The sequence below is a fragment of the Hippocampus zosterae genome, chromosome 15 (genome assembly GCF_025434085.1).
Source record: "Hippocampus zosterae strain Florida chromosome 15, ASM2543408v3, whole genome shotgun sequence".
In the NCBI taxonomy this organism is placed as follows: domain Eukaryota; kingdom Metazoa; phylum Chordata; class Actinopteri; order Syngnathiformes; family Syngnathidae; genus Hippocampus; species Hippocampus zosterae.
In genome coordinates this window covers 14,834,422-14,858,641 of record NC_067465.1, presented here as the reverse complement: position 1 = coordinate 14,858,641, position 24,220 = coordinate 14,834,422, and the positions used below count along the sequence as shown (strand labels likewise).

Sequence of the window (24,220 nt, the reverse complement as noted above, 5' to 3'; positions counted from 1 at the left end):
GCGTAGCCATGTTGAGGCCCTAAATTAGGAACAGGAACACCCCTCCCCTTGCATTCTCATGGCCTCGCCATACCTCGGAGATTACCAAATTTAGGCGAGAACGGAAGCCACAAAGGGTACATGTGTGCACACAAAAGGCAGGTTAATCAGTGAAGATTGAGTATTTGAATAGCGTTTTGTGTAAACTAATTCATTCGTGATCGGCCAGGTACGGCCCCAGAGCAATGTTCAAACAGTGGGGAACTTACTTGATTAAATGCCACCACTATCACGTCGAAATTTACCGTTTCCAATAATATCTCAGCATGCAACTGTGCCATGTACATCATCTGGAGCAGTTCCGAATTAATATTTAAAATAAGATAAGCAAACCTTTATTTGTCACACAATGGAGAAATTCCCAATTTACAGCAGCAAAATTATGAAAGGGAGAACATAGTGTCACGTTCCGTGCCTGCCTGCCTTGACAAGATTTTTTCGTTGTCTGTTCTCCGGGGATCCAACCCTTTATTTCATTGTTCTGCCCGGAGCGATAGTTATCGCTTCGGGCAGAACGTGACACATAGAAGACAAAAAGTATATAAATAAATATAAAATATATTTATAAGCATATTTAAAATGGGTGAGTGGGCGTGAGTCCAGGTTTTCAGAACCGTCTATTCAATAGCCTGGCAGCAGTCGGCGGGAACGAGCGGCGGTGCCTCTCCTTGCAGCGCGGGTGTATCGGTCTTTGGCTGGAGGAGCTGCCCAGTGCTGTCAGGGTGGGCTGGACGGGGCGGCAGGGTCTGTCCATCATAGCTGTTTACCAAGTAACCTCAAAATAAATACAACTTTAGGTTTTAAAAGGCCAACACTGAAATTCAGATCTTTTTTTTTTTTTTTTGCAATACGTTAATTCCTTCAAGCACTGTCCCCTGATTTGTCTGTTTTTTTGCATAATTTCCATCCCTACCTGGAAGGAATAAAGAAAGGAATCCACAAGAGAGTGTCGAATTTCCCTTGTCGCTCAAGCACGAAGTGTGCGGCAGGTTACGGGGCAATGGCTCCACTGACCTTGTACTTCCGTGAAGGTGATCTGCTGCCGTGGCTTCGGCTCTGCCCGAGTGACACTGTGCTGGGCCGCGATTCGGGTCACTTGCTGGCGTTTTTTTGTTTCCCCATGTTCCTCGTCAATGGTGGCAACCGAGTGGAGCATCAGCTTTTATCGTGGTGAGGTGCAGAGATTTGATGATTTTTGCCTAATGGATTCGAAATAAAACCAACAAATGCGATTGAAGTTTCAAGGTTTGCATGCAATACAGATACCATATTGTATTTTGTTCGTTTTCAACGCCGCCATTTGAAGCAAACGCCGGGTCACGGCGGCACATGTGTCCTCCGCTCGAGCGAGTGTCTTCTCGGCATCCGCAATTTCAGCGCAGATGATTTTCTCAAGCGTTTCCAAGTGGTTTAACTCTTCTCTGAGGTGACAAATTGTTTTGAAGGTAAGTGAATTAAAAACATGGCGGAGAAAAGGATGCTCAAGGCAAACTGGCACTTCATAAGAACAACAACATGCAATCACATCAAAGCAACTTTTTGGACTTTGACTTTTCATTTATTCAAAGGGGACATGTTATGGAAGACGGAGTTTGTAATTACTTGTGTACAAATAGTTTGGTCTCCGGAGTGCCTGCCCACCCATCAACTGTAAAACCAAACAACCAAGACCTGCAAATATATTGTTATCTTACTATTTCTGAAAACATGGGCCAGTCTGGTCCCAATCCCAAGGGGTGGTTGACTTTACAATAAATAAAAACAAAAAACAATAAATCAATTGTATAAATCAATTAGACAGACCGGTCCATTTTCTGATCGGTTCGGTGTTTGGTCATTCTTTTTTTTTTTCTTTTTTAATGTGCTCCAACATCCTTGTCATGAGAAGCCCACCAAAAACACTTGTACTTGGATGCCGCCAAAACAATACTGTACTTCTTCTGGCATGAGCACTGAAACAGCGAGTAGGTGAGTTTCCAAAAATAACAGAGGACGGGTTCCTCCTAAAATTATTTGGATGAATCGACAAATTTGCGAGCGCCAAGCCGAGTCTATGCGGACATTCATTGCCCACTCAATTTTAATTTATGAAAACGATGTTTGTCCAAGTAAATATGCACCGGTGATGTGTTATCAAGCATCACTAAACAATCTTGAAATAATGACATCATCTAGAATCACATCTGCTCATCTAAAATGATAATAGGTTAACAAATGGGTTCAATTTGTTAATAACCAAATGTGTATTTTCAAATGACAATTCTCAACCTCGGTGTCCGGCTCGTGCTTCTTGAACTCCTCCTCGAGCAATACAAGATCATTCGGTGCCTTCAAGTACACTGTGTTCGCCTTGAAGTAAAAAAAGTCAAGTCAAGTCAAGTCAACAGTATTTATAGAGCACTTTCAATCAGCCATCGCTGCATACAAAGTGCTGTACATGGAGCAATTTAACATGCACAATAAACAGTAAGACAAATCGGTAATAAAGGCGGTTCGGAAGAGATAATCATTCATCCATTCATTTTCTGATCCGCTTTATCCTCACAAGGATCGTGGGGGGTGCTGAAGCCTATCCCAGCTGTCGTCAGGCAGTATGTGCGGGACACCCTGAACCGGTTGCCAGCAACGAACACAGAGATGAACAACCATCCGCGGTCACACTCACACCTAGAGACAATTTAGATTGTTCAATCAGCCTGCCATGCATGTTTTTGGAATGTTGGAGGAAACCGGAGTACCCGCAGAAAACCCACGCAGGCCCGGGAGAACACAAAAGCTCCACACAGGGAGGCCGGAGCTGGAATAGAACCTGCTACCTCTGCACTGTGAGGTCGATGCGCGAATCACTGGACCACCGGGCTAAGGTTAAATTGTATTCAAACTTGAAGTGTCGCCATGTTGCTGCATGGCCTGGTGATTACCGGTACATACAAGCGTGATCATTTTCCTGCTGATAGGAAATAAAAATGTGACTTTTTGTGCTCTTTTTTTCCAGTCAGTTTTAGTCCACCTGCTGCTGACGCCTATCGTCCACCTTCCTGTGGAGCTCATGGATGCGGTGAACAGCTTTGCTGACACTTGGATGGGGACTGTTGAGCGGTGCACTTGTGCGGCAGCATCCGGAGGAGACGGTCGGGAAGCCTGCTTCTTGAGAATATTGAGCGCTGTCATCCCAGCCTTCAACGTTTGTGTATCACAAACAAACACTTGTCACCATTTAATGAAACAAAGCCCCTTGAAATATACGTGGAGGGAGAACCATCGTGGCATTAGCATCAGGAAGCAGCAGATGCACTTGGAACAAATACTTGCTCTCTTTGATTAATTTGAATCGGCAAAGTAATTACAACAAAAATTATTTGGTCGTGAAACGTCTTCTGCGACTCCATACTCTCGCTTGGGAGTGTGGTCGTATTGACTGACATGTTTTGTTTTTGAAAGTGTCAGGGTGAGAGAAGCAAACTCCCGGCAGAGCCAAGATGGGGAAAGTGCGCCATCTGGAGGTAAACATGACGAACAAGTAATGAATGGCAAACATTTTGAGCAGTCGATATAAGAAATACGGAATGTAGGTAGGAGGCAAATAATAAATGGCTGATATGAATACGGTGAATGTATCAGCAATATAGAAAATGAATGGATGGTCGAATGTAAATTAAATACAACTGTAGAGAGAGAACGGTGGCTCGAGCTACGGTACATTAAAAATGACACAGGAGGTATGGCTATGAATGTAGAATATCGTCCGTAATTGCATCACAGTATCTAGAAATTAACTGAAAAGTGTGTGTGTGTGTGTGTGTATATATCTCCATCCATTTTCCGATCCACTTTAACCTCACAAGGGTCGCGAGGGAGTGTGCTGAAGCCTATCCCAGCCGTCTTCGGGCAGTAGGCGGGGGACAACCTGAACCGGTTGACAGGCAATTGCAGGGCACACAGGACAAACATTCACACTCACACTTTTGAGTGTTCCATCAGGCTGACATGCATGTTTTTGGAATGTGGGAGAAACTGGAGTACCCGGAGAAAACCTACGGCTGAACATGCAAACTCCACACGGGGAGGACGGAGCTCGAATTGAACCTCTGCACTGTGAGGTTGGCACGCTAATCACTGGTCCACCCTATAAGTGTATGTGTGTGTGTGTGTGTGTGTGTATAATATATTCCTTACATATATATATACATATATATATATATATATATATATATATATATATATATATATATATATATATATATATATATATATATATATAAAGAGAGGGGGGAGAGAGAGAGAGAGAGAGAGAGAGGGAGAGAGAATGGTTGGCACAATTAGAATTCCGTTGTAATGTTGATTATAATATTTATTAATAATATTTAGATTTCCATAATTGTCAATGCATAACGTGAGCGCTTTGCAAAATTCAGATGAGCTTGATCCATTTTAAACCTGTAATCTTCATCGAGTGCACTTCACTTATAGTATACCCCAAAAGATGAAGTCAAGGGGAGAAAGGTTTTAAGAGGACCACAATCTCCATTAGGCCCAGATTTTGTGGACACCCTGTTGAGATGTTGACTGAGTACCGGTACTCATTTATTCTTACCGGTACTCAAGTAATTATTTTGAGGATTACATTTTACTTTAACTTGAGTACTGTAGCTCAAAATTAACCGTACTTTTACATGAGTGCACTTTTTATTTTTTACTAGTGGTAATGGGATTCCTACAGTCCAGTTTGAATCTGATGTTGTTGAAAAGTATCATGCGGACCTCTTGGAAGGGACATGAGGGTCTCGACGTTAGGCATTAGGCGGTCGCCAATATCCACGATAAAAGTCGCCACCAGTGAAGGATCCCTGTAATGGGTACAACATAAAATAATTGCTTACCAGAAGGGGGAAAAAATCGAACTTTAACTGAGCGCTCAGAAAACTTTGTGTTTTGAGTCAACCTGCGTGAGCTAACGCTGGCATTAATCGATACCTTCATCTGTCTTTGGATATTGCCATGTGATTTACCGATCTCACCCAATGCTGAATTAACTGAAGGAATAAATTAATGAGCTCAATCGGGATCGTTTTCATGGCAGGAAGTGAAAGGGATTATCGACTTGCAAATGAACGGTTGACCTAAGCGAAGTGGACCTTTGGGTGACACGGTTTTGGCTCACACCACACCGGTTTGGCAACATCAGAATCAGAGTCAGAATCATCTTTATTGGCCAAGTATGTAGAACACACAATTAATTTGTCTCCGGTATAACACGCTGCAAAGCATCAAGCAGAGCTAAAGTGATCAGTGGTAGATTACAACACGATGACAGTTTGTACAGTTGGTGCAGAAAATCATTGAACCATTTTAGAGTGACCAGTAGCAGTATTTGTTGTACAAGAAGAGTGGCTACGTCAGTGACTGTTTAGGGAGTTAATGGCTAGAGGGAAGAAGCTGTTTAAGTGTCTACTGGATTTGGTGCGCATGGATCTGTAGCGCCTGCCTGAGGGGAGTGGCTGGAAAACGTGGTGGGCAGAGTGCCGGTGATCCAGGAGGATTTTCCGTGCCCTTGTCTTGATTCTTGCAGTGTGCAAGTCCTCAAGAGTGGGTAGGGCGGTGCCAATGATTTTTTCCGCCATCCTAACTGTCCGTTGAAGTCGGATTTTGTCCTTTTTTGCGGCGGCCCCAAACCAAACTGTGATGGAAGAACACAGGATTGATGGTGAATGATGGTGTTGACTTCCCACTTCATGTCCTGGGATACTGTGATTCCCAGGAACTTGAAGGTCTCCCAGTCTCACCTGTTGTGTCCGTCCCGTCAGGAAGCTGAGGATCCACTGGCTGATCGTAGGGGACACACCGAGGTGGAGAGGTTTGGGGGTGAGGAGTTCCGGGATGATGGTGTTGAACGCAGACCTGAAATCCACAAACAGGATCCTTGCGTAGGTTCCTGTGCTGTCGAGGTGCTCGAGGATGTAATGCAGACTTATGTTGACTGCGTCCTCCACAGACCTGTTTGCCCGGTAGACAAACTGAAGAGGGTCCAGCAGGGGTCCGGTGACGTTCTTTAAGTGGTTCAGCACAAGGCGTTCAAAGGACTTCATGACCACAGACGTCAGGGTGACAGGCTTATAGTCATTCAGTTCCGATGTTGCCGATTTCTTGGGAACTGGGATGATGGTAGACTGTTTGAAGCAGGATGGGACCTCACACAGCTCCAGGGATATGTTGAAGATTTGTGTGAAGACCGGAGTCAGCTGGTCAGCGCAGACTTTCAGGCAGGAGGGGGACACTTTGTTGGGCCCCGCAGCTTTCTTGATCTTCTGCTGTTTGAAGCGCCGTCTCACGTCCTGTTCGTGGATCTGTAGTGGAGAAAAAGAGGGTGGAGGGTAGATAGAGTAGTTTCCGGTAGAGGTGGGTGTGTGTGGGAAATGAGGGTGTCCTTTTCAAATCGGCAGAAAAACATGTTTAGTTCATCAGCAAGACCCTTATTGTTCACTGTTTGGGGGGGATGGCATTCTATAGTTAGTGATTGCTTTCAGGCCATTCCATACAGATGCAGAGTCGTTAGCAGAGAACTGGTTTTTCAGCCTCTCTGCATAGCTTCTCTTAGCGATGTTAATTTCCTTTGTCAATTGGTTTCGGGTGTGTTTGTACAGTGCCCGATCTCCACTCTATCTCTTTCCTGAGTTGCCTGAATTTGGGAGTAAACCATTGCTTGTTATTGTTGAAGGAGCGGAAGGACTTTGTTGGTACACACATGTCCTCACAGAAACTGATGTATGATAAGATAAGATGAGATGAGATAAGATAAGATAAGATAAGATAAGATAAGATAAGATGAGAAAACTTTTATTAGTCTCGCAATGGAGAAATTCCCAATTCACAGCAGCAAAGTTATAAAAGGAAGAAGTAGAACAACAAAATATAAAATATTTTATATTTATTAAAATTATTAAAATATATATAAAATATAAAGATGTTACAGTGTCTGTGTATTCATCCAGGTTCGATCGAACCCTAGGAGTTCGGTGAATCGCTCTCAGGGGTTCGACAGAGACTCTCCCTGTCATGTCCCGTGTCTACCTGCAGGGGGCGGGCTTTCTCCCCGCCGACTGCACATTGTTATTCATCGGGATGATTATTCTTCCTTTATGAGGAGACTCTGGCAGTTTACTCACTGCCGGAGAATTCCACGCCGCGCCATTGTTCTTTCGCGAAAAAACCTATATTAATATTACTCGTTGCTTCCTAGCCTTTTGGCAATTGTCTTGTCGAACAAGTTATTGATCGTATGTCATTTATTCCCATAGTCTATTCAGATCTTCCTCGCTTTTGTTTTCCGCGAGCGTTTTCTGTTGTTCCCTTATTTTTCCCCTGGTCCTTATTTGACCAGCGCTTTTTGTTATTCTTCCTGTCGGGTATTTTGTGTTTCGTATTAAAGACTCTTTTTGTTCTTTGACAAGATCTCATTTCGTGTCTGCTATCTCGGGGATCCACTTCCTTATTTTTGTTGTGCACGAAGCGATCTGTCTATCGCTTCGGGCACAACGTGACACTCCCATGGAGGGTAAAACACACCCGAGTCAACATGTCAGTTAATTATGACACGCCCACTTGGCCATCACTGGCTGCAGATGATCACATTACTGTACATTGTTTGTCCAATCAGTGCTGTGGGAAATTTAGTTTGCTCAGTCGTCAGCATTTGACTGTCGTGATAGTACTTCGCACAATTTTTAAAAAAAGCATACTTATCTCTTGAAATTGTATTAACTTTTTTCTGGTTTTTAATAAATGTGTTTTGTTTTATATCTTGAATTTGTAAAAAATATGTTATTTTTTAATATTTATTTTTCACTAATGAAGGGTTCGGTGAATGTGCATATTAACTGGTTGGGTTCAGTAACTCTAACAAGTTTAAGAACCACTGACATGTTCCCAACATATCTTTTCCAAAGTTTCACGTGAAACAACTAAAGCGCCGTCAATCTTGAGGCTGCGGTTGCTATGCAACAAGGACCTGGGCACCAGAGCCCTGATGCGTTCATGAACATTGCCGACTGTCGGAAATACTCCCTTCATCCATCCATCCATTTTCTGAACCAGTTGGCCAGCCAATCGCAGGGGACACATAGACAAACAACCATTCGCGCTCACAATCGCAGCTGGGCCAATTGGGAGGGTTCCATTAACCTGCTGCACATGTTTTTGGGATGTGAGAGGAAACTGGAGTACCCGAAGAAAACCCACGCAGGCACGGGGAGAACATGCAAACTCCACAAAGAAATGCTGGAGTCAGGAACCAACCCTACATCTCTGTACTGTGATGCGGACGAGGCAACCAGTTTACCACCGTACTACCGAACAACTCCATAATTACCTGAATTCATACATTTCGCTTTCATGCATGTATGTAATGAGATATTTAAAGGAATAAAAACTGAAATTGAGTGTCACACCTAAACCAAAGGACTTATGCAACACATTTCAACATGCATTTTGTTCAAGACATCCTGCAGCCTAAATGAACATTAATTTGATCATACAACTCATTCCTATGAAGAAGCATTCAAACTCAGAAAACATGCTCAGCTCGGCCTAAAAATGCATTTAAACATGAATGAATCATTCTGTATTATTAACCAGTATGATTCTGAAATGGCTAAGCCACACTGGCACATTGGTTAATATTTTGTATACAGAATTTTATAAAGAATCGAGAATCAAGTTACTCGGTGTCCCACTTTTTGTGTGAAGTAATTCTATGACTCTGTGACCATAATGGATGGCTGAGACAGAGAAAGACTGGACCGACTGGTCAGGAGAGTCAGTTCTGTCCTGGGCTGCTACTCTGGAGGAGGTGGACAACAGGAGGATGCAAGCTAAGCTAACAGCTATGATGGACAGACCCTCCCACACCGTCCAGGCCACCCTGACACCACTGGGCAGCTTCTTCAGGCAGAGGGAGAGGTACAGGCGCGCGTTCCTGCCAACTGCTGTCAGGCTGCTGAATAAATGCACGTGAAAACCTGGACTCACCCCACATTCACCTATTGTAAATTGTACAGCCACCTTATGCAGCATATATACAGTTGCATATATGCATATATCTTATATTTTATATTTCATAATGCATTCATTACATTTTTAAACCATTTATTTTGTGATTGCAAATACTTTTTCTTTTTCTACTTTCTTCCCTCCAATTTTGCTGCTGAAGATTGCAAATGTTTCCATTGCAAGATAAATAAATGTTTTCTTATTCTTATTTATTAATTATTTACAGTTGCGGTAATTTTACTTAAACTAATGGATGACGTGTAAAAAATGTAACAAAAAATTCAGAATTGGATCATTTCTGCGGTTTTTAAAAAATATATATTTATCTTATCAACCAATGCCACCCACGGGGGAAAAACTCTCCTGGCTTAGCGCGTTAATGTCCATTACGTCATTGTCCAAAAGGTCTTGAAACATGGAAACTTTGCATAGTCATCTATTATTTAAAGAACAAGACGAAGACCTTGAGCAAAAGGGGTCGGTATATTCTCAATGTTTTTTACCCAAACTTAAAACCTAAAAAGAGAGGCACACTAGCGCAAGTGACGAGAGTCCGCATTACGTCATCTCGCAAAGGCCACCCGTGTGCGTGTGCGCGCTTTGTAAAGCGCGAACATTCCCGACAACACAAGCGAATACGACGAGAGGTGGACGGCCGCTTGCAGCGATGCGTCGACCGGTCACGAAGGAAGCCTGATAGCGGGCTGCAGGACACGGGGGGCTGTGTTGGTCGTCGTGGGATTCCCGGGTGGAGGGGGACGATGTGGCGTGACATGCTTCGGAATACACTGTGGTAAGTGGCCGTGCAGCTGGAGTCAAATCGCCACCTTAGCCCGGGACTCTTCCGAGTGTAGTCTGAACTGCGCAGTGTTAAATGACACTTTTACACCGCTATTAACGTTGGAATGGTGCCTTTAGTGTTCCACACAGGTGTCTCCTGCAGGATGCAATGCTGAGCATACGAGTAGGCGCCTGTTGCCTTTCTCGCTGCATGCCCTTTTACCTTTTGACCACAATGGCTGCTGTGGATTTTTTTACGTGTTTCGCCCTGCGCACCGGCCAGTTGTTGTTGCTTTTATTTTAAAATCTCAAGCGTGCATTAACAGAGTGGGTTTAGTTTTGTCCCGTCGTTGTCTTAAGTGAAATGACCTTTGAAGGGGGCTTTCTCAAACTTTTAGGCTTGAATTAGAGATGTACGTGGCAGCTTAGTAGATAGTGGATATTAATTGCAGTTCTCAGGTCCTGGGTTTGAATCCCAGCACAGGAAATTCTGAGTGGAGTTTGACATTTCCCTTCACCTTTAAGTGATTTCACAAGCATTACTTTTATAAAATAGTTGCATACTTTAATGCGGTTCCCACAATTTTTACGTGAAAATTTTCAAAAAATACAAATGTGTGTGTATATATGTATATATATAAATAAATATGCGGGCGTCCCGGTAGTCCAGTGGTTAGCACGGTGACTTCACAGTGCAGAGGTACGGGGTTCGATTCCAGCTCCTGCCTCCCTGTGTGGATTTTGCATGTTCTCCCCGAGCCTGTGTAGGTTTTCTGCGGGTACTCCCACTTCCTCCCACATTCTAAAAACATGCATCTCAGGTTAATGGAACACACTAAATTGACCCTAGGTGTGAGTGTGGGCACAGATGGTTGTTCGTCTATATGTGCACTGCTATTGCTTGGCAACCAGTTCAGGGCGTGCCCCGCCTACAGCCCGAAGTCACCTGGGAGAGGCTCCAGCACGCACCTTGTGAGGATAAGCAGGTTGGAAAATGGATGGATCTATCTAGCTATCCATCCTTCTTTATAAAACCAAAATTATTATTTTTTTCCAAAATATGAGCATATATTTCTTTCTTTTTTGCTTTGACGTATGAGCAACCACAAAGCTTTGCCTGAGGAAAGACTGCTTGGCTTCATGCAAAACAATGCAACAGACAGGCTAAGAAATAGCATTTGTATCATTGGTGTTTTGTTTTTTTTTCCTTATAAACACTTCAGAAAAGTGAGCCATAATCGCTGATGCGCTTTTACGCCAATTATTGGACACTTGAGACAACAGCAATACATAAACCCAAAGAGCACACTTTGACAGGAGCTGCTGTCAGCCACAGTATATGCCCGGACACTCACTCACAGTCTCACTGACGTCACACACCAAAGGATCCCACACACGACAATACATATATTATTTGCGACACATTTTATGCATGCATGTGTTTTTGTATGTGCAAAAACAATAATACGGTTGCTAATGAAAAATTTAACCAATGCTTACTTTTGGCTTCTCTTAAGCCAAAACTAATAGTGATCAGGACTGTGCTGTGCGGCAATTCAGGCTAAGTTTTTCTTAGTTTTCTTAGTTTGTAGTAACATGATGCAAAATAGAACTCCTGGCCAATCGGTGTTAACAGCTGCGATGTTCCGCAATCACGCAGCGGACCGAAACTCGAGTAAATGTGTTTGTGTACAGAAATGTCACACCATGATGTGTTCCTTTTCACCAGAAAGGATAGAAATGAACTTTCGTATGAAAATAGGCTTGTTGTTCCTAGTATATATATATTGTACAATATCTGAGTAATTCCAGAATTTTGAGGACAGTTTAGATGCCAACATTTTTCTGTCTGTTCAAGAAGAAACATAGTGATATAATAATGGATTAAAAACGTCACTATTAATGCCTTTTTCGGACCGTATGAGTAACAGGTTTGTGTTGGTTTGAGTCACGCACTCCATTACAGCTGAAAAGATTGAAAAAAAAAGAGAAGTAAAAGATGAGTTTGATGTCACTACTGCTGAGTCACTCATTTTTTTTAGGTTCCTTTTTATGTTGCGGGACATAAATTCAGAGCATAATTACTACACTTTTAAACAATTACAAGCGGTAGACTTTACACGGGTCTGATTGGCTGGATCAGATTGGCAGATATTTAGCAGTTTGTGCAAAATCAGGGATCGATTTTAATGTTATAATTTGTAGATCGATCAATGGGGCAGCACGGTGGTCGACTGGTTAAGCATGCCTCGCGACCCTTGTAAGGGTAAGCGGATCAGAAAACGAATGGTTGAGTTTCAAAGTCCGTCAATTGGATGCACATTTTTGCAATCCTCATATAGTTTCAATCGACGAGATTATTCTGGAATATGATTGGATCGGTGATCGGTTATTGTTTTTTTTTTTTCTTTGAACTTGTGTGATTGGTAATCAGCTCCAAAATCCTGATTGTCTAAAGCCGAGCAAGCGGGACATTTCAACCAAATTGTCCCCACCCCATGCCCCTCCCCCCCAAAAAAACACTAACAATAATTTCAAACTAAATTTGTTATATTTGACATGTAAGGTCAACAACAGGAAAGCACATCAGAAAACACACTTTTCAGGGGTTCAAGATTTATTTAGTGTTTTCAGTGATATTTAAGTATGACTTGTGCATGAATTTTATGCATGGATTCTTTGAAATGTCATCAGGTGGACAGAAGCAGTTCTCCAATTCGGTCATGATCCACATAAAACTTCTTCTGAACTGTTGTCAGATATTTGACAACGTTAAAAAAAAAAAAGTTCTGTCTCTGCCTTCCTTGCCATGTCTTTGGGCAGGTTTTGGCCCACCAGGCTGTCGATGGATAATGGTATGTATGCGACGGTTTTCTCTTTTAAGGGCATTTCTTTTCCAATGTTCCCATTGTGACAGTAGTAGAGAGAGAGAGCGAGAGAGAGAGCGAGAGAGAGAGAGAGAGAGAGAGAGAGAGAGAGAGAGAGAGAGCTGGGTTGGGGTGGCGTTGGCAGGGTGGGAGAGACTCATGTGTGTTGGGCACTTGCCAGGAACGAGGCTTAGGGTTTTGCAACTGGAGCCCCAGTAAAGCTGCACAAGAATGTGGAGCCTTCTCATTTGATAGTTAAAGATAGATGCAGCAAGGGCCGTGTCCTCGACACGTTCTAATTTCAGACACGTCTTCAGTGCAACAGCCCGGCCGGCTCTTTTGTCGTAATGTTTCCTCCTTAAAACGGGGCAAATTTGGCCTTGCGTGCACTTCTCTCAGTCAAGAGTTTGTAATAAGTCCTGACAAGGCGAGCGGAAGGAGGCGCAGCATGGTGTTTTATGAGAGGTACAGTATGCTGTGATGTGTTTTGGCGGCTTTAATATCGACTCTATGCGCTAGATTGTATCAATCTCTGTTATTTGCCAGAATGATAACAGTTTGACGAAGGTCACATGGCCGGGATGTGAGGTGGGAGCGCTGCTATCATTGTTCATCTTTGAAAAGCGCATCTGTGTTTATATCCACTCACAGGAGAAATGATGAATGGGGCAGGCTGGGAATGTGACATTGGACTAGTGGCTGCTGGCAGTGGCCTGACGTGTCCACATCTCAAAGCACATTCGCCAATGGCCTCACAATGAATCAAGCACGACTTCACGGCCGTGTCTTGTCCTAAAATGATGCTCGTGATCATCAAAACAGATTTTCTGCTGTATTTAGCCTTGCGGCTGCTCGCCATTAATATTTCTGCCTTATAGTACAGACGTCATGGGTTTGAATCTCAGCCCCGGCCTTGCCGTGTGGCATTTGACCGTTGTCCTACATTTATACAGGTATTTTGGTCGACTGACGACTCGAAATTACTCGTAGGTGTGACTGTTTATTTGCAATTGGCTTGCAACCAGTCCACATAGTGTCCCGCGCCTTTCACCCAAAGTCCTTCATGAGGATAAGCACTAGAAAAAATGGATGCGCGGAGAGCAAACGGATGCAGGATGTGTCCATTGTTACCAATTAGTATGATAGTTTCTCCGGTTTTTATTCTGGTAGCTAATTCAAAAAAAAAAAGGGACAAGGTCATACATGGTCTATTCCGGGACAATGGAGCAGCCCTGTAAATCATCTTTCTTAAACTGTCACCATAATCAAAACACCGTCACCGTAAAAGCAACATTTGAACAATCTTTAAATACACTATGCAAAAGTTGAAATAAATAAATTGTTGTATATTGATGACCTAATATAAAGAAAATTGTTTTTTTTAACATGTGATGTCACTGCACATGAAGCCAAAACATTTGACTTTTTATTCTTTCTGATTGATGTTGAGATATTATTACTTGGTCCTCTGAATTTGGATCCTTTTTCAAATGCCTTAATTCCGCTGGAATTCAGGGGTTCCACATAACATATGGAGCAGTTTTTCCTCCTTACTTAGAACCAAGCACAGGGCATGTTTTATTGACGTTGAACATATTTCTTAACACTCACTCACCCCCCCCCCCCCTCCACCCCAAGGCTCCAGATGAGCAGGTTGGCACTTAGCATGGCAACCTTCACCACTAGTTAATGAATCATCTGGAGAATGTGTCATCCACCCCTCAGAATGGGCGGTAGATGAAAAGCGAGATTCTCACCAACACTTGAATTTTGATGGTGCCTTTTCGAGGTTTGCGATGCACTTGAGTTATGGCGGTTGAGATCCACTGAAGACAATGCAGTGTTGCTCATATGTTTACATACCCGTAGGAATAACCAACCAATTGTTGTTTGCATTCTCTGCTTTAACAAAACCCAACGTTGTGTGTTAGCATAGTGGCATCTGTCGCAAGAAAACCAACACTCAATTACAGTGGGCGTTTTGGAGTGGAAGCTGCCATGTCATACACCAGGGGTGGCCAACCAGTCAGAGACTAAGAGCCAATTTTATTTTACTGTGTCACTGCAAAGAGTCACATCGCGCACACACACACACACACACACACACACACACACACACACACACACACACACACACACACACACACACACACACACACAAACATGAGCTGCAGTAGTTACTTACTACTTGGGTCAGCTTGCTCCATATTTGACCGAAGATCGACTTTTGAAGCGACGAACCTGCCGTCATCGACCCGATTGCGCACGTGCAAGCATACACACACACACACACGCGCGCGCGCAGACACCCAGATGAGCGAGAGTCAGAACTTCACTGAATACGAACGAAATTGAAACACACAGACAACCCCCCGCCACCCATTTCCTCCTCCCAAGGCTCGCGCTTGACTTGGGACCAGTTCGCTGGCTCGGGGTCGATCGTGATTGACGTATCGGGCACCCCTACCTTTAAAGATGACTAGCTTAGCGCTTAGCGCTGTGCACCGTTGTTTGCGTATGAGCGGTGATTCAGGTGTCATCTGATTGGTTGCCCTGTTCGTCGATCATTAGCGCTAAGCACCGTTGTTTGCGCATGAGTGGTGATTCTGTTGTGATCTGATTGGTTGCTGTATGTCAATCCGGTGATTCAGTTGTCATCTGATTGGTTGCCCTGTATGTCTATCAAGTAATGGGATTGATGATAGGTTGACATAGTTAGTTCTGTGTATTTAGCGCCGTTGTTTGAATGGCAGCGCCACCGCCAAGGTGTTTTCTACGCTTGTCATGTCATGTCAAGCCCAGGAGCCGCATTGAAGCAGCCAAAGAGCCGCATGCGGCCCATGAGCCGTGGGTTGGCCATCCCTGTCATACACAATCTGTGGCTTGCTAAAGTTGTTCCAATGTCAAAACAATTTGTCCCATTAGAAACAATGTAAAGTGAATTGATTGATTCTTGATCAACTCTACAGGTGATGTTTTAAGTCACATTTTGAATGGACTCTGGGGCATGCAAGCATTTTCAGTTTCTGGCATGTGCAATATGTGCAGCCCTCGGATGCTGGGAACCAAAAGTCCCAAATTTCTGACAAGGTCCCTGTAGTAATTTTTTTTTGGCGCACTTTTGTGCAATGAAAGATTTGTGTTGTTTTTTTAATTGTATTTGTTTCCTTGTAAAAAATCAAACTATTGACATTCCTTTTTGAAGACACATAACTGAAAGGGAACAGAAAGATGTTTGCATAGAAATACTGTCACTATCCTGTCATCAATTTTGCCGGATTGAAAAAGGGTTGCAACTCTGCCTGTCAAAAAAGGATGAAAAAGCAATATTGTCATTCTGTTTTTTTTTAATTGTACCAGTACTGCTATAATTAGTAAATTTTGAATATAGCATTTACATTCACCTTTGTTTTGTATAATCACTGTGTGTATGTAATTGATATTTACTCCATGTAAGCAAGGTAATTGACATTTTCATCATTAGCAATTTAGGTGTATGTATTGCTTATATTGTACGAAGCAGACAGACCCTTCCCTATGTCATAATCTGTTCCATTTCTGGGTCAGTGGTGATCACACGTTTTTCTTTGCCATCACCTGTACCCTGTGGTGGCATCCACAATAAGCCAAAGTAAACGAAAAACAAGATTTTGGAGTGCATTTTGTAGATGCTTACTGAGTTGAATTCACAAGAGATTTGCTGACATATTTTGGGTTTGAATGACAAATGTCAACATTTCCACTATGGAATGTCAAACTGTCATCTTAGCACGGTTTATTAAAAGTTGAGAAGTTTGAACGGCGATTTTTTAATTGCCTAAATCTGACCTTGCAAATGTGTCTAAAGCAGTGGTTCTTAACCTGAGTTCGACCAAACCCTAGGAGTTCGGTGAATCAGTCTCAGAGCCTCTGCCATGGATAGAGATTAAGACACAGCCGACTAAACATGTTTATTAGTTATGACACGCCCGCTTTGCCATCACTGGTTGGTTGGTTCGTTTTGTGCACAATTTAAAAATGTATACGTCATACTAATTGTGTTTACTTTTTTCTTTTTTTAATGAATGCGTTCTTCAGTGTCTTGAATTTGTAAAAATAAATAAATCATATTTGTATTTTTCACGAATGATGGGTTCGCTGAATGTGCATGGTTGGGTTCCGTACCTCGAACAAGGTTAAGAAACACTGCTCTAAAGCCTCCGTAAACTCTCCAAATCCATCTTAACAATATTAGCAAATTCTTTTTCCTCGCCAATTGTGGTTCAAAGAGCCACAAGTGACTGTTCGCATTGATTGGGATCAGAAAAGCAAACCTGCTGATTTTATATCCTGGTATTTTATTTTATTTTTAAATGTGCCATTTGTGCCTGCAGAATATGGCTAATTACTGTCAAAGTAATATAAAATAGCATGCCTGAATGATTACCTCAAGGCTATCGTCCAAAGAAAATGACGTCCCCACCAGCTACATCTCATAAATGATATTTGCGATTTAAAAAAAAAAAGAAGAAAAAAAATTGCCTCCAGAAACTTTGCCTGTCTGTGGTGGGGCGGGGGTGTTGATTCAGGCGTGTAGGGAGGGGTATGTGTGTGTGTGTGTGTGTGTGTGTGTGTGTGTGTGTGTGTGTGAGTGTGGAGACTTGCTGCCATGGCAACAATGTACATGACAAGGTGTATTAGATTGCCTCGGACAGTGTGTGGCGAGGCGTGTGAGTCTTCTCTCGGCTGCTCTTGCTGCCCCGCTTCCTTGAAAGTCTTCTCCTTGTCTTACTTATGTTTGCTCACCTCCCCTCGGATATGCGTGTGTGTGTGTGTGTGTGTGTGTGTGTGTGTGTGTGTGTGCGTGTGCGTGTGTGTGTGCGAGTGTGTGTGTGTGTGTGTGGTACATTCAATTTGGAAAGGTTGCGAAACAAGATCAAGTGAAGAAGGGCGGGAACAAATACTCAGAGGCAAAAAGACAGCTCTTGAGTTCTTCTAATCTGTGGACTTTCTGTCTGCTGATTGCTTACGATTGTGTCAAATAAATGAGTTAGCGTTTAGAGCCATTGTTTCACTTCAAATTGTCCAAATCCTCTGATTTCAGCTTCCAAGTAGTTATTATCAATTTGATTTGATTTCTGTAGTTCATCATAAAAGCAGATCGTTGATCTTTTGTGTGTCATCAAAATAAGACATGCGTCAAAATCTGATTTACTTTTGGACTAGTTTCAAAAAGGTCGGTGAGTACAACATCAGTCTATCTTACGTGGCTTGAAAGGGGCTGTGAATCTTTGCTGTCAAGTCATGGTTGAAGCAACTTAGTGTGGTTGAAGTTTTTACCGTATGGCAAAAGAACAACTCACTCACCACACACACACACACACACACATTCTCAGAAAGCCAGATAAAAGATTTTCTTGATTGTTTAATTTCACACTTCATGAATGACCAGGCACTTTATTATTTCAATAGTAGCCACTGAATAGGTTAGTTTTACAAATCGCTTATATGTCCCCTTAAGGCCTCCTGAGATTAGGAATAGGGCATTAATTGATGGATTCTGTCTCTTGTACGGAGTTGATTGAATGTGCTTTCAGGCAAAATGGAGTGTATCACTGTACTTGGTTGAACAAGTTGGAAAACATCCACCTGCGACTCAGAATTCTGTTCAGGACAACACATTTTTGTTGCTTTGACCTGAGCGCAAAACCTGCAAATTGGTGAGCTGTTGGGCAAATAATGGAGGCTGCATTACACTCCAAAATCCACAAATCAGTGTTGCTTTTCTGTTTGTAAAATCACATGTTTTTTACTGCTGCTCTTGTATTGTATCTCATTAGATTGTGCATATGTGTATGCATATGTGTGTGTATGTATGAAAAAAAAAAATCCTCATCTCACCCCTCGGGGTGGTGTCCGTCCCTCATTCAGCTCGGGTCCTCTACCAGAGGCCAGGAAGCTTGAGGGTTCTGCGCAGTATCCTTGCTGTTCCCAGCACTGCACATTTCTGGACTGAGATGTCCGATGTTGTTCCCGGGATCTGTTGCAACCACTCATCTAGTTTGGGGGTCACTGCCCTGAGTGCTCCGACCACCACAGGCACGACTGTCACCTTTACCGTCCAGGCTCTCTCCAGCTCCTCTCTGAGCCCTTGGTATTTCTCGAGTTTCTCATGTTCCTTCTTCCTGATGTTTCCATCACTTGGGACCGCTAAAACCACTACAACGGCTTTCCTCTGTCCTTTATCTATGATCACGATATCTGGTTGGTTCGCCATTACCATCTTGTCAGTCTGGATCTGGAAGTCCCACAGGATCTTCGCTCTGTCATTCTCCACCACCTTCGGAGGTGTTTCCCATTTTGACCTTGGGGTTTCCAGTCCATACTCCGCGCAGATGTTTCGGTAGACTATGTCAGCCACCTGGTTATGGCGTTCCATGTAGGCTTTCCCTGCCAGCATCTTACACCCTGCAGTTATGTGTTGGATCGTCTCAGGTGCCTCTTTGCACAACCTACACCTTGGGTCTTGTCTGGTGTGGTATATCTGGGCCTTGATGGCTCTGGTGCTCAAGGCCTGCTCCTGAGCAGCCAGGATGAGTGCCTCTGTGCTGTCCTTCAGACCAGCCCTCTCTAGCCACTGATAGGATTTCTTGAGATCAGCCACTTCAGTTATGGTCCGGTGGTACATCCCGTGTAGGGGCTTGTCCTCCCATGATGGTCCCTCTTCCAGCGCCTCATCTTCTGTTCCCCATTGTCTGAGACATTCTCTGAGTACGTCATCCGTTGGAGCCTTCTCCTTGATGTATTCATGGAGCTTGGATGTTTCGTCCTGGACAGTGGCTCTCACACTCACTAGTCCCTGGCCTCCTTCCTTTCGCCTTGCGTACAGTCTCAGGGTGCTGGATTTGGGATGGAACCCTCCATGCATGGTTAGGAGCTTTCGGGTCTTAGCGTCCGTGGTCTGAATCGGACGTTATTATTATTATTAGTACGTTATTATTCCACCTTATTATTCCGTGGTGGGAATAATAAGGTGGAATATATATATATATATATATATATATATATATATATATATATATATATATATATATATATATATATATATATATATATATATATATATATATATATAGATATATAGATATATATAGATATTATATGTGTATGTATGTATGTATATATATACTGTATATATATATATGTATGTATATATATGTATGTCCATTCATCCATTCATTTTCCGATCCACTTATCCTCACAATGGTCGCTGGGGGTGCTCGAGCCTATCCCAGCTGTCTTCAGGCAGTGGGCGGGGGACACCCTGAACTGGTTGCCAGCCAATCGCAGGGCACACAGACACGAACAACCATCCACGCCAACACTCACACAGAGGGACAATTTAGAGTGTTCAGTCTGCCTACCATGTATGTTTTTGGAATGTGGGAGGAAACCGGAGTATGCGGAGAAAACCCACGCAGGCCCGGGAGAACCTGCAAACGCCACACAGGGAGGCCAGAGCTGGAATTGAACTGCACTGTGAGGTCGACACACTAGCCACTGGACCACTGGGCTGCCCTATGTAGATATGTGTGTGTGTGTGTGGGGTGGGGGGGTGTACAAAAACACAAATGAAAATACCGGTATGTGAATTGGAGTTGTGGTCACTCTGAATGGTTGTCGTCTCATTATGTCTGCTCATATTAATGAAGTGGTTAGAGTCTCGGCATGCACAATGGTTTTATCAGTTGCCTTCTGACGCTTCAGGGAATTAAGTCAAAAACATTTCGTGTTCAGTCATCAAACTGTGATTTTTATGAGGACGTCACTAAAAATCAGGGGTGCGTGGATTGACTTTTCCTCTCTCTCTTGATCAGAATGATTGAAGACTGCGGGTGGAGTGGCGACAACATGGCAGACAGGAGGCAACTGCTCGTCGAGATGAGTAAGTACGGAGGCGCACGTGACCGTGTCCTAATCTATGCTGGCTTCCCTTCACCCGCCGACCATTCAAATGCTCGCTTCTTCCAAGTTTGCATGTAAGATGCATATGATGGAGATGAAATGGCCACTCGCATCACATCCAGATTGATGATAAACTGAAGGAGGATGACATCACATCCTTTCCCAAACACAGCATCATATTTGCCCCGCTCTTGTAGGTAATAAGGTAACATAATTATTTGGAGAGATGACGCACGGTCTATGCATTCCGTTTTCTTTGATCACAAGTGCATCTACAGTCAAACAAGCATTTCCACTATAGGGACGATTTATCCATTCAGCATTCATTTTCCGATCCACTTATCCTCACACGGGTCGGTCCCGGCTATCTTCGGGCAGTAGGCGGGGCACACCAATCACAGGGCACTCATAGACAAACAGCTATTTGTGCTCATGATCACTACCTAAATGCATTCCGGTTATCGTTAGCATTTGTAATTAGATTATTGTTTACAGAAAATGCAGATTTTGTATTTTCTGATGTCTAATTGCAGTCTCTAATGCTCAAACTGTGCAGGATTTTACAGTGGCCTACAATAACCCTGAAACGTACTTTTTAGGAATCAAACCAGCTCGTTTTTGAAAAACACGGCTGTGCGACTGTGTTATAATTATTAATGTCGTTGGTACTTGGAGAGCTAAGTTACATTTTTAGGCGGTGCTTCATGTAAAATGTTTGCAACCCACTGATTTTGAGTCTTCACCAATCCAGACTTGCAAGTTTCGGAATGTGGGAGGAAGCAAAACGATCTGGAGAAAACCCACACAAACACATTGAGAACATGCAAACTCATCCTGGGAAGACCTGAACTGAGATCCAAATTCTAATAACCTGCTGGTGATGCAGCTTTCACTAGACTCAACACTTGGACTTAATCAAGTCTCCAGTGATCATGCTGAAAGTATCCACTTGGAAAAAAAATGTGCAGAAAATATATTGCTGTGAAATTGTGAACTCATCCGATGCGTTTTTAAGACCTTTCACAATAAGGGTTGAAAAGCTCGAGTGAACTTCAGTTTACTGCTGTGGCTCTTGTCGTCGGCCCATTAAAAAGTAACTTCACACTAGACTGAGAGGCGGCACTTCACTTGTATCGCTTTGGACGGCACTCAAGGTCCTCAATGGCTTCTGTACCAAGTGTTCTGAAAGCATTAAAATAAAAAAATAAAAATAATAAATCACTCAACGCATGCAGATTTTTATCATCCCAAGATGTGAGAGACACATGATGGGGAGAACGGTATCTCCTCCCGCAAACCAAATGCACGAGACCTGACCTGTGAGAGCAGACAGAAGACACAAAAGAGAAGAAACAGTAAAAGTAATTTAGATAGATATATTTTGAATAAAGATTTAGAAGTAGCAAGGCTAACTGTTGACTCATCTGGTAATTACGTAGTTGGGTCAAGCACTTCTCCTTCTCCTCATTTTTAGTGTAGCGAATGACTTGCAACACAGCAATCTCTCTCCGCTTTCTGCTCAAATTACTCCGCAGGTTTCAGGCGGTTCTTCTGTTTTATGTCACAATCCCGGAGATCGTGCATCCACCGAATGTAGCAGTTGAAAAGTTTTAGCAGTTACGATCGACATCTTCTGAGCAGATCTGGGATTTTTTTTTTTTAATATTCGTGACAGAACCCACACCGACGGGTAATCACCAGGATAATCTTTTAAGGATATTGTTTTACCGATGAATGTTGCCGACCTTAAGAGAGTGGCTCAAATTAGGCTCAGCTGTCAGTGTGTGTATAGTAATCTCTTGTTTATCGAAGTTAATGGGGACCAAAACCGCCGGCAATAAACGAAAATCCACGAAGTAGCGACCAATAAATATATATATATATATATAAGTTTGCAAACAGGCCTCGAGAAGCTGCAAAACAACAGCGAGTCACATAGAGCAACATATACAGTACTGTACTCCATGCATATGATTTTTTTTTATTATGAATATGTTTGAAAAAATCCGCGATGCACTAAAGCCGCAATAAACAAACCGTGAAATAGCGAGGGATCACTATATCATCCTTAACAATTTGCTATCGGAAAGATGGAACAGGTTTAACATTTACTATCGTTGACCGTTTTCCCAAGCAGACGAAGAGAGAACTTACGCAACACCACAGGATAATCGCTTAAGCTATTTTAGAGACAACCAGTAACCGATAAACTCTGATAACTTTGATCATAATGGCTAAATTTAGACACAATTTTGGATCCCTGCTTAAAGATTGTTGTTGCAAATTTTGAACAAGTTTACCATTTACGATTGTCGAGCCTGATGGTTATCCCAAGCAGATCAAAGAGCAAAAACCTTTTTGAACACAATGCATACAACACAGGATAGTCACTCAGACTCATCTTCCATAGATAACCGACATGGGATTTTGTTGGTAAATGCTTTAGGATTTGGGATTGTCAATTTTGGTTTCACAGGTTTAACATTTACAATAGCCCCGATTGTTTTCCGAGCCGATCAGGGAGGAAAAATCGGGCTTAAATTTGGGCCCATTATCAGTATTTGTGTACCACATTTTACCACAATGCTTTGTGGTGAAAAGTGGTTCCCATACAGTCCCACATCAATGGCAGTGAAATAACAATCCAAATTATATACCCTGTGACTCTTTTGCTGGGTCTTTATTTGTTTATTTGATTCTGAGGTAATTTACTTGGAAAATCTTCCCCAGGGGCTCAGGATTTGGACTCCATTCGACTGTCGACATACAGGACAGCCTGCAAACTGAGATTTGTGCAGAAGAAATGCAACTGTGAGTACGGCATGTGCTCTCCCGCTTCTGCTGCCGCTACGCGCCGCCTACAATTTTCCCCGCTTGCCTCCCAGTGCATTTGATTGACATCTGGAACGTCATCGAGGCCTTCCGAGAAAATGGCCTCAACACCGAGGAGCTCGAGGCCGAGCTTCCCGTGGCCCGCCTGGAAGTGGTGCTGTCAACCATACTGTACCAGCTGAACAAGCGCATGCCCACCACGCACCAGATCAACGTGGAGCACTCCATCAGCCTGCTGCTCAACTTCCTGCTGGCAGCTTATGACCCGTGAGTCATGTGTGATTCTTTGTGTCCTAAGTTGGGAAGACTGCTGACTATTGACTGCAACAGTGTTAAAACAAGCGCCAATAATGTGTCGTATTTTTTTTCTGCACATCAAACACAGTGGACACTGTGAATCCAATATTTACCTTTCATGCTTATTCTCATTGGGCACACCAGTAAATTGATGCCCAACACGGCTGATTTTGGTCAGGACTGGATAAATTGCCAGCCAATCACAGGGCACATATTGACAAACAAGCATTTCACAGTCGCATTCAAACCTATGAACAAATGAAAGTTTTCAATTCAACATGCATGCCCGTGTGATACACGGGAACCACATGCAAATTCCACACAAACGAGGGTTTGAGCGGACTGCGAGGCAACCGTGCTAAGCACTAACTCACAGAGCTGCCAAAACGTTTATTTGTATTACACAATTTGAAATT

General features: G+C 43.0%; 1 protein-coding gene and 1 long non-coding RNA gene across 9 annotated transcripts in view; both read left to right on the top strand.

The window, feature by feature from the left end:
• The first annotated feature begins 2,920 nt into the window (after positions 1-2,920).
• LOC127616795 (uncharacterized) lies at positions 2,921-8,811 on the top strand. The gene is made up of 4 exons (XR_007967179.1): positions 2,921-2,952; positions 3,035-3,170; positions 3,481-3,542; positions 8,245-8,811. It is a non-coding gene; the product is annotated as an uncharacterized LOC127616795 (long non-coding RNA).
• Positions 8,812-9,627: 816 nt separating this feature from the next.
• The window catches only part of dtna (dystrobrevin, alpha), a 37,826-nt gene continuing 23,233 nt past the window's right edge, over positions 9,628-24,220 (top strand). For 3 of the 8 annotated variants that reach the window (XM_052088439.1, XM_052088441.1, XM_052088440.1), the window contains exons 1-4: positions 12,971-13,196; positions 20,588-20,655; positions 23,406-23,486; positions 23,561-23,774. In XM_052088439.1, coding sequence (XP_051944399.1) covers positions 12,997-13,196; positions 20,588-20,655; positions 23,406-23,486; positions 23,561-23,774 — 563 coding nt within the window. In that variant the 5' untranslated portion in view covers positions 12,971-12,996. Of the gene's footprint in view, positions 9,878-12,963; positions 13,197-20,587; positions 20,656-23,405; positions 23,487-23,560; positions 23,775-24,220 lie in introns of those variants that run through there. The other 5 variants (XM_052088443.1, XR_007967150.1, XM_052088437.1 and 2 more) reach the window with 5 other exon arrangements.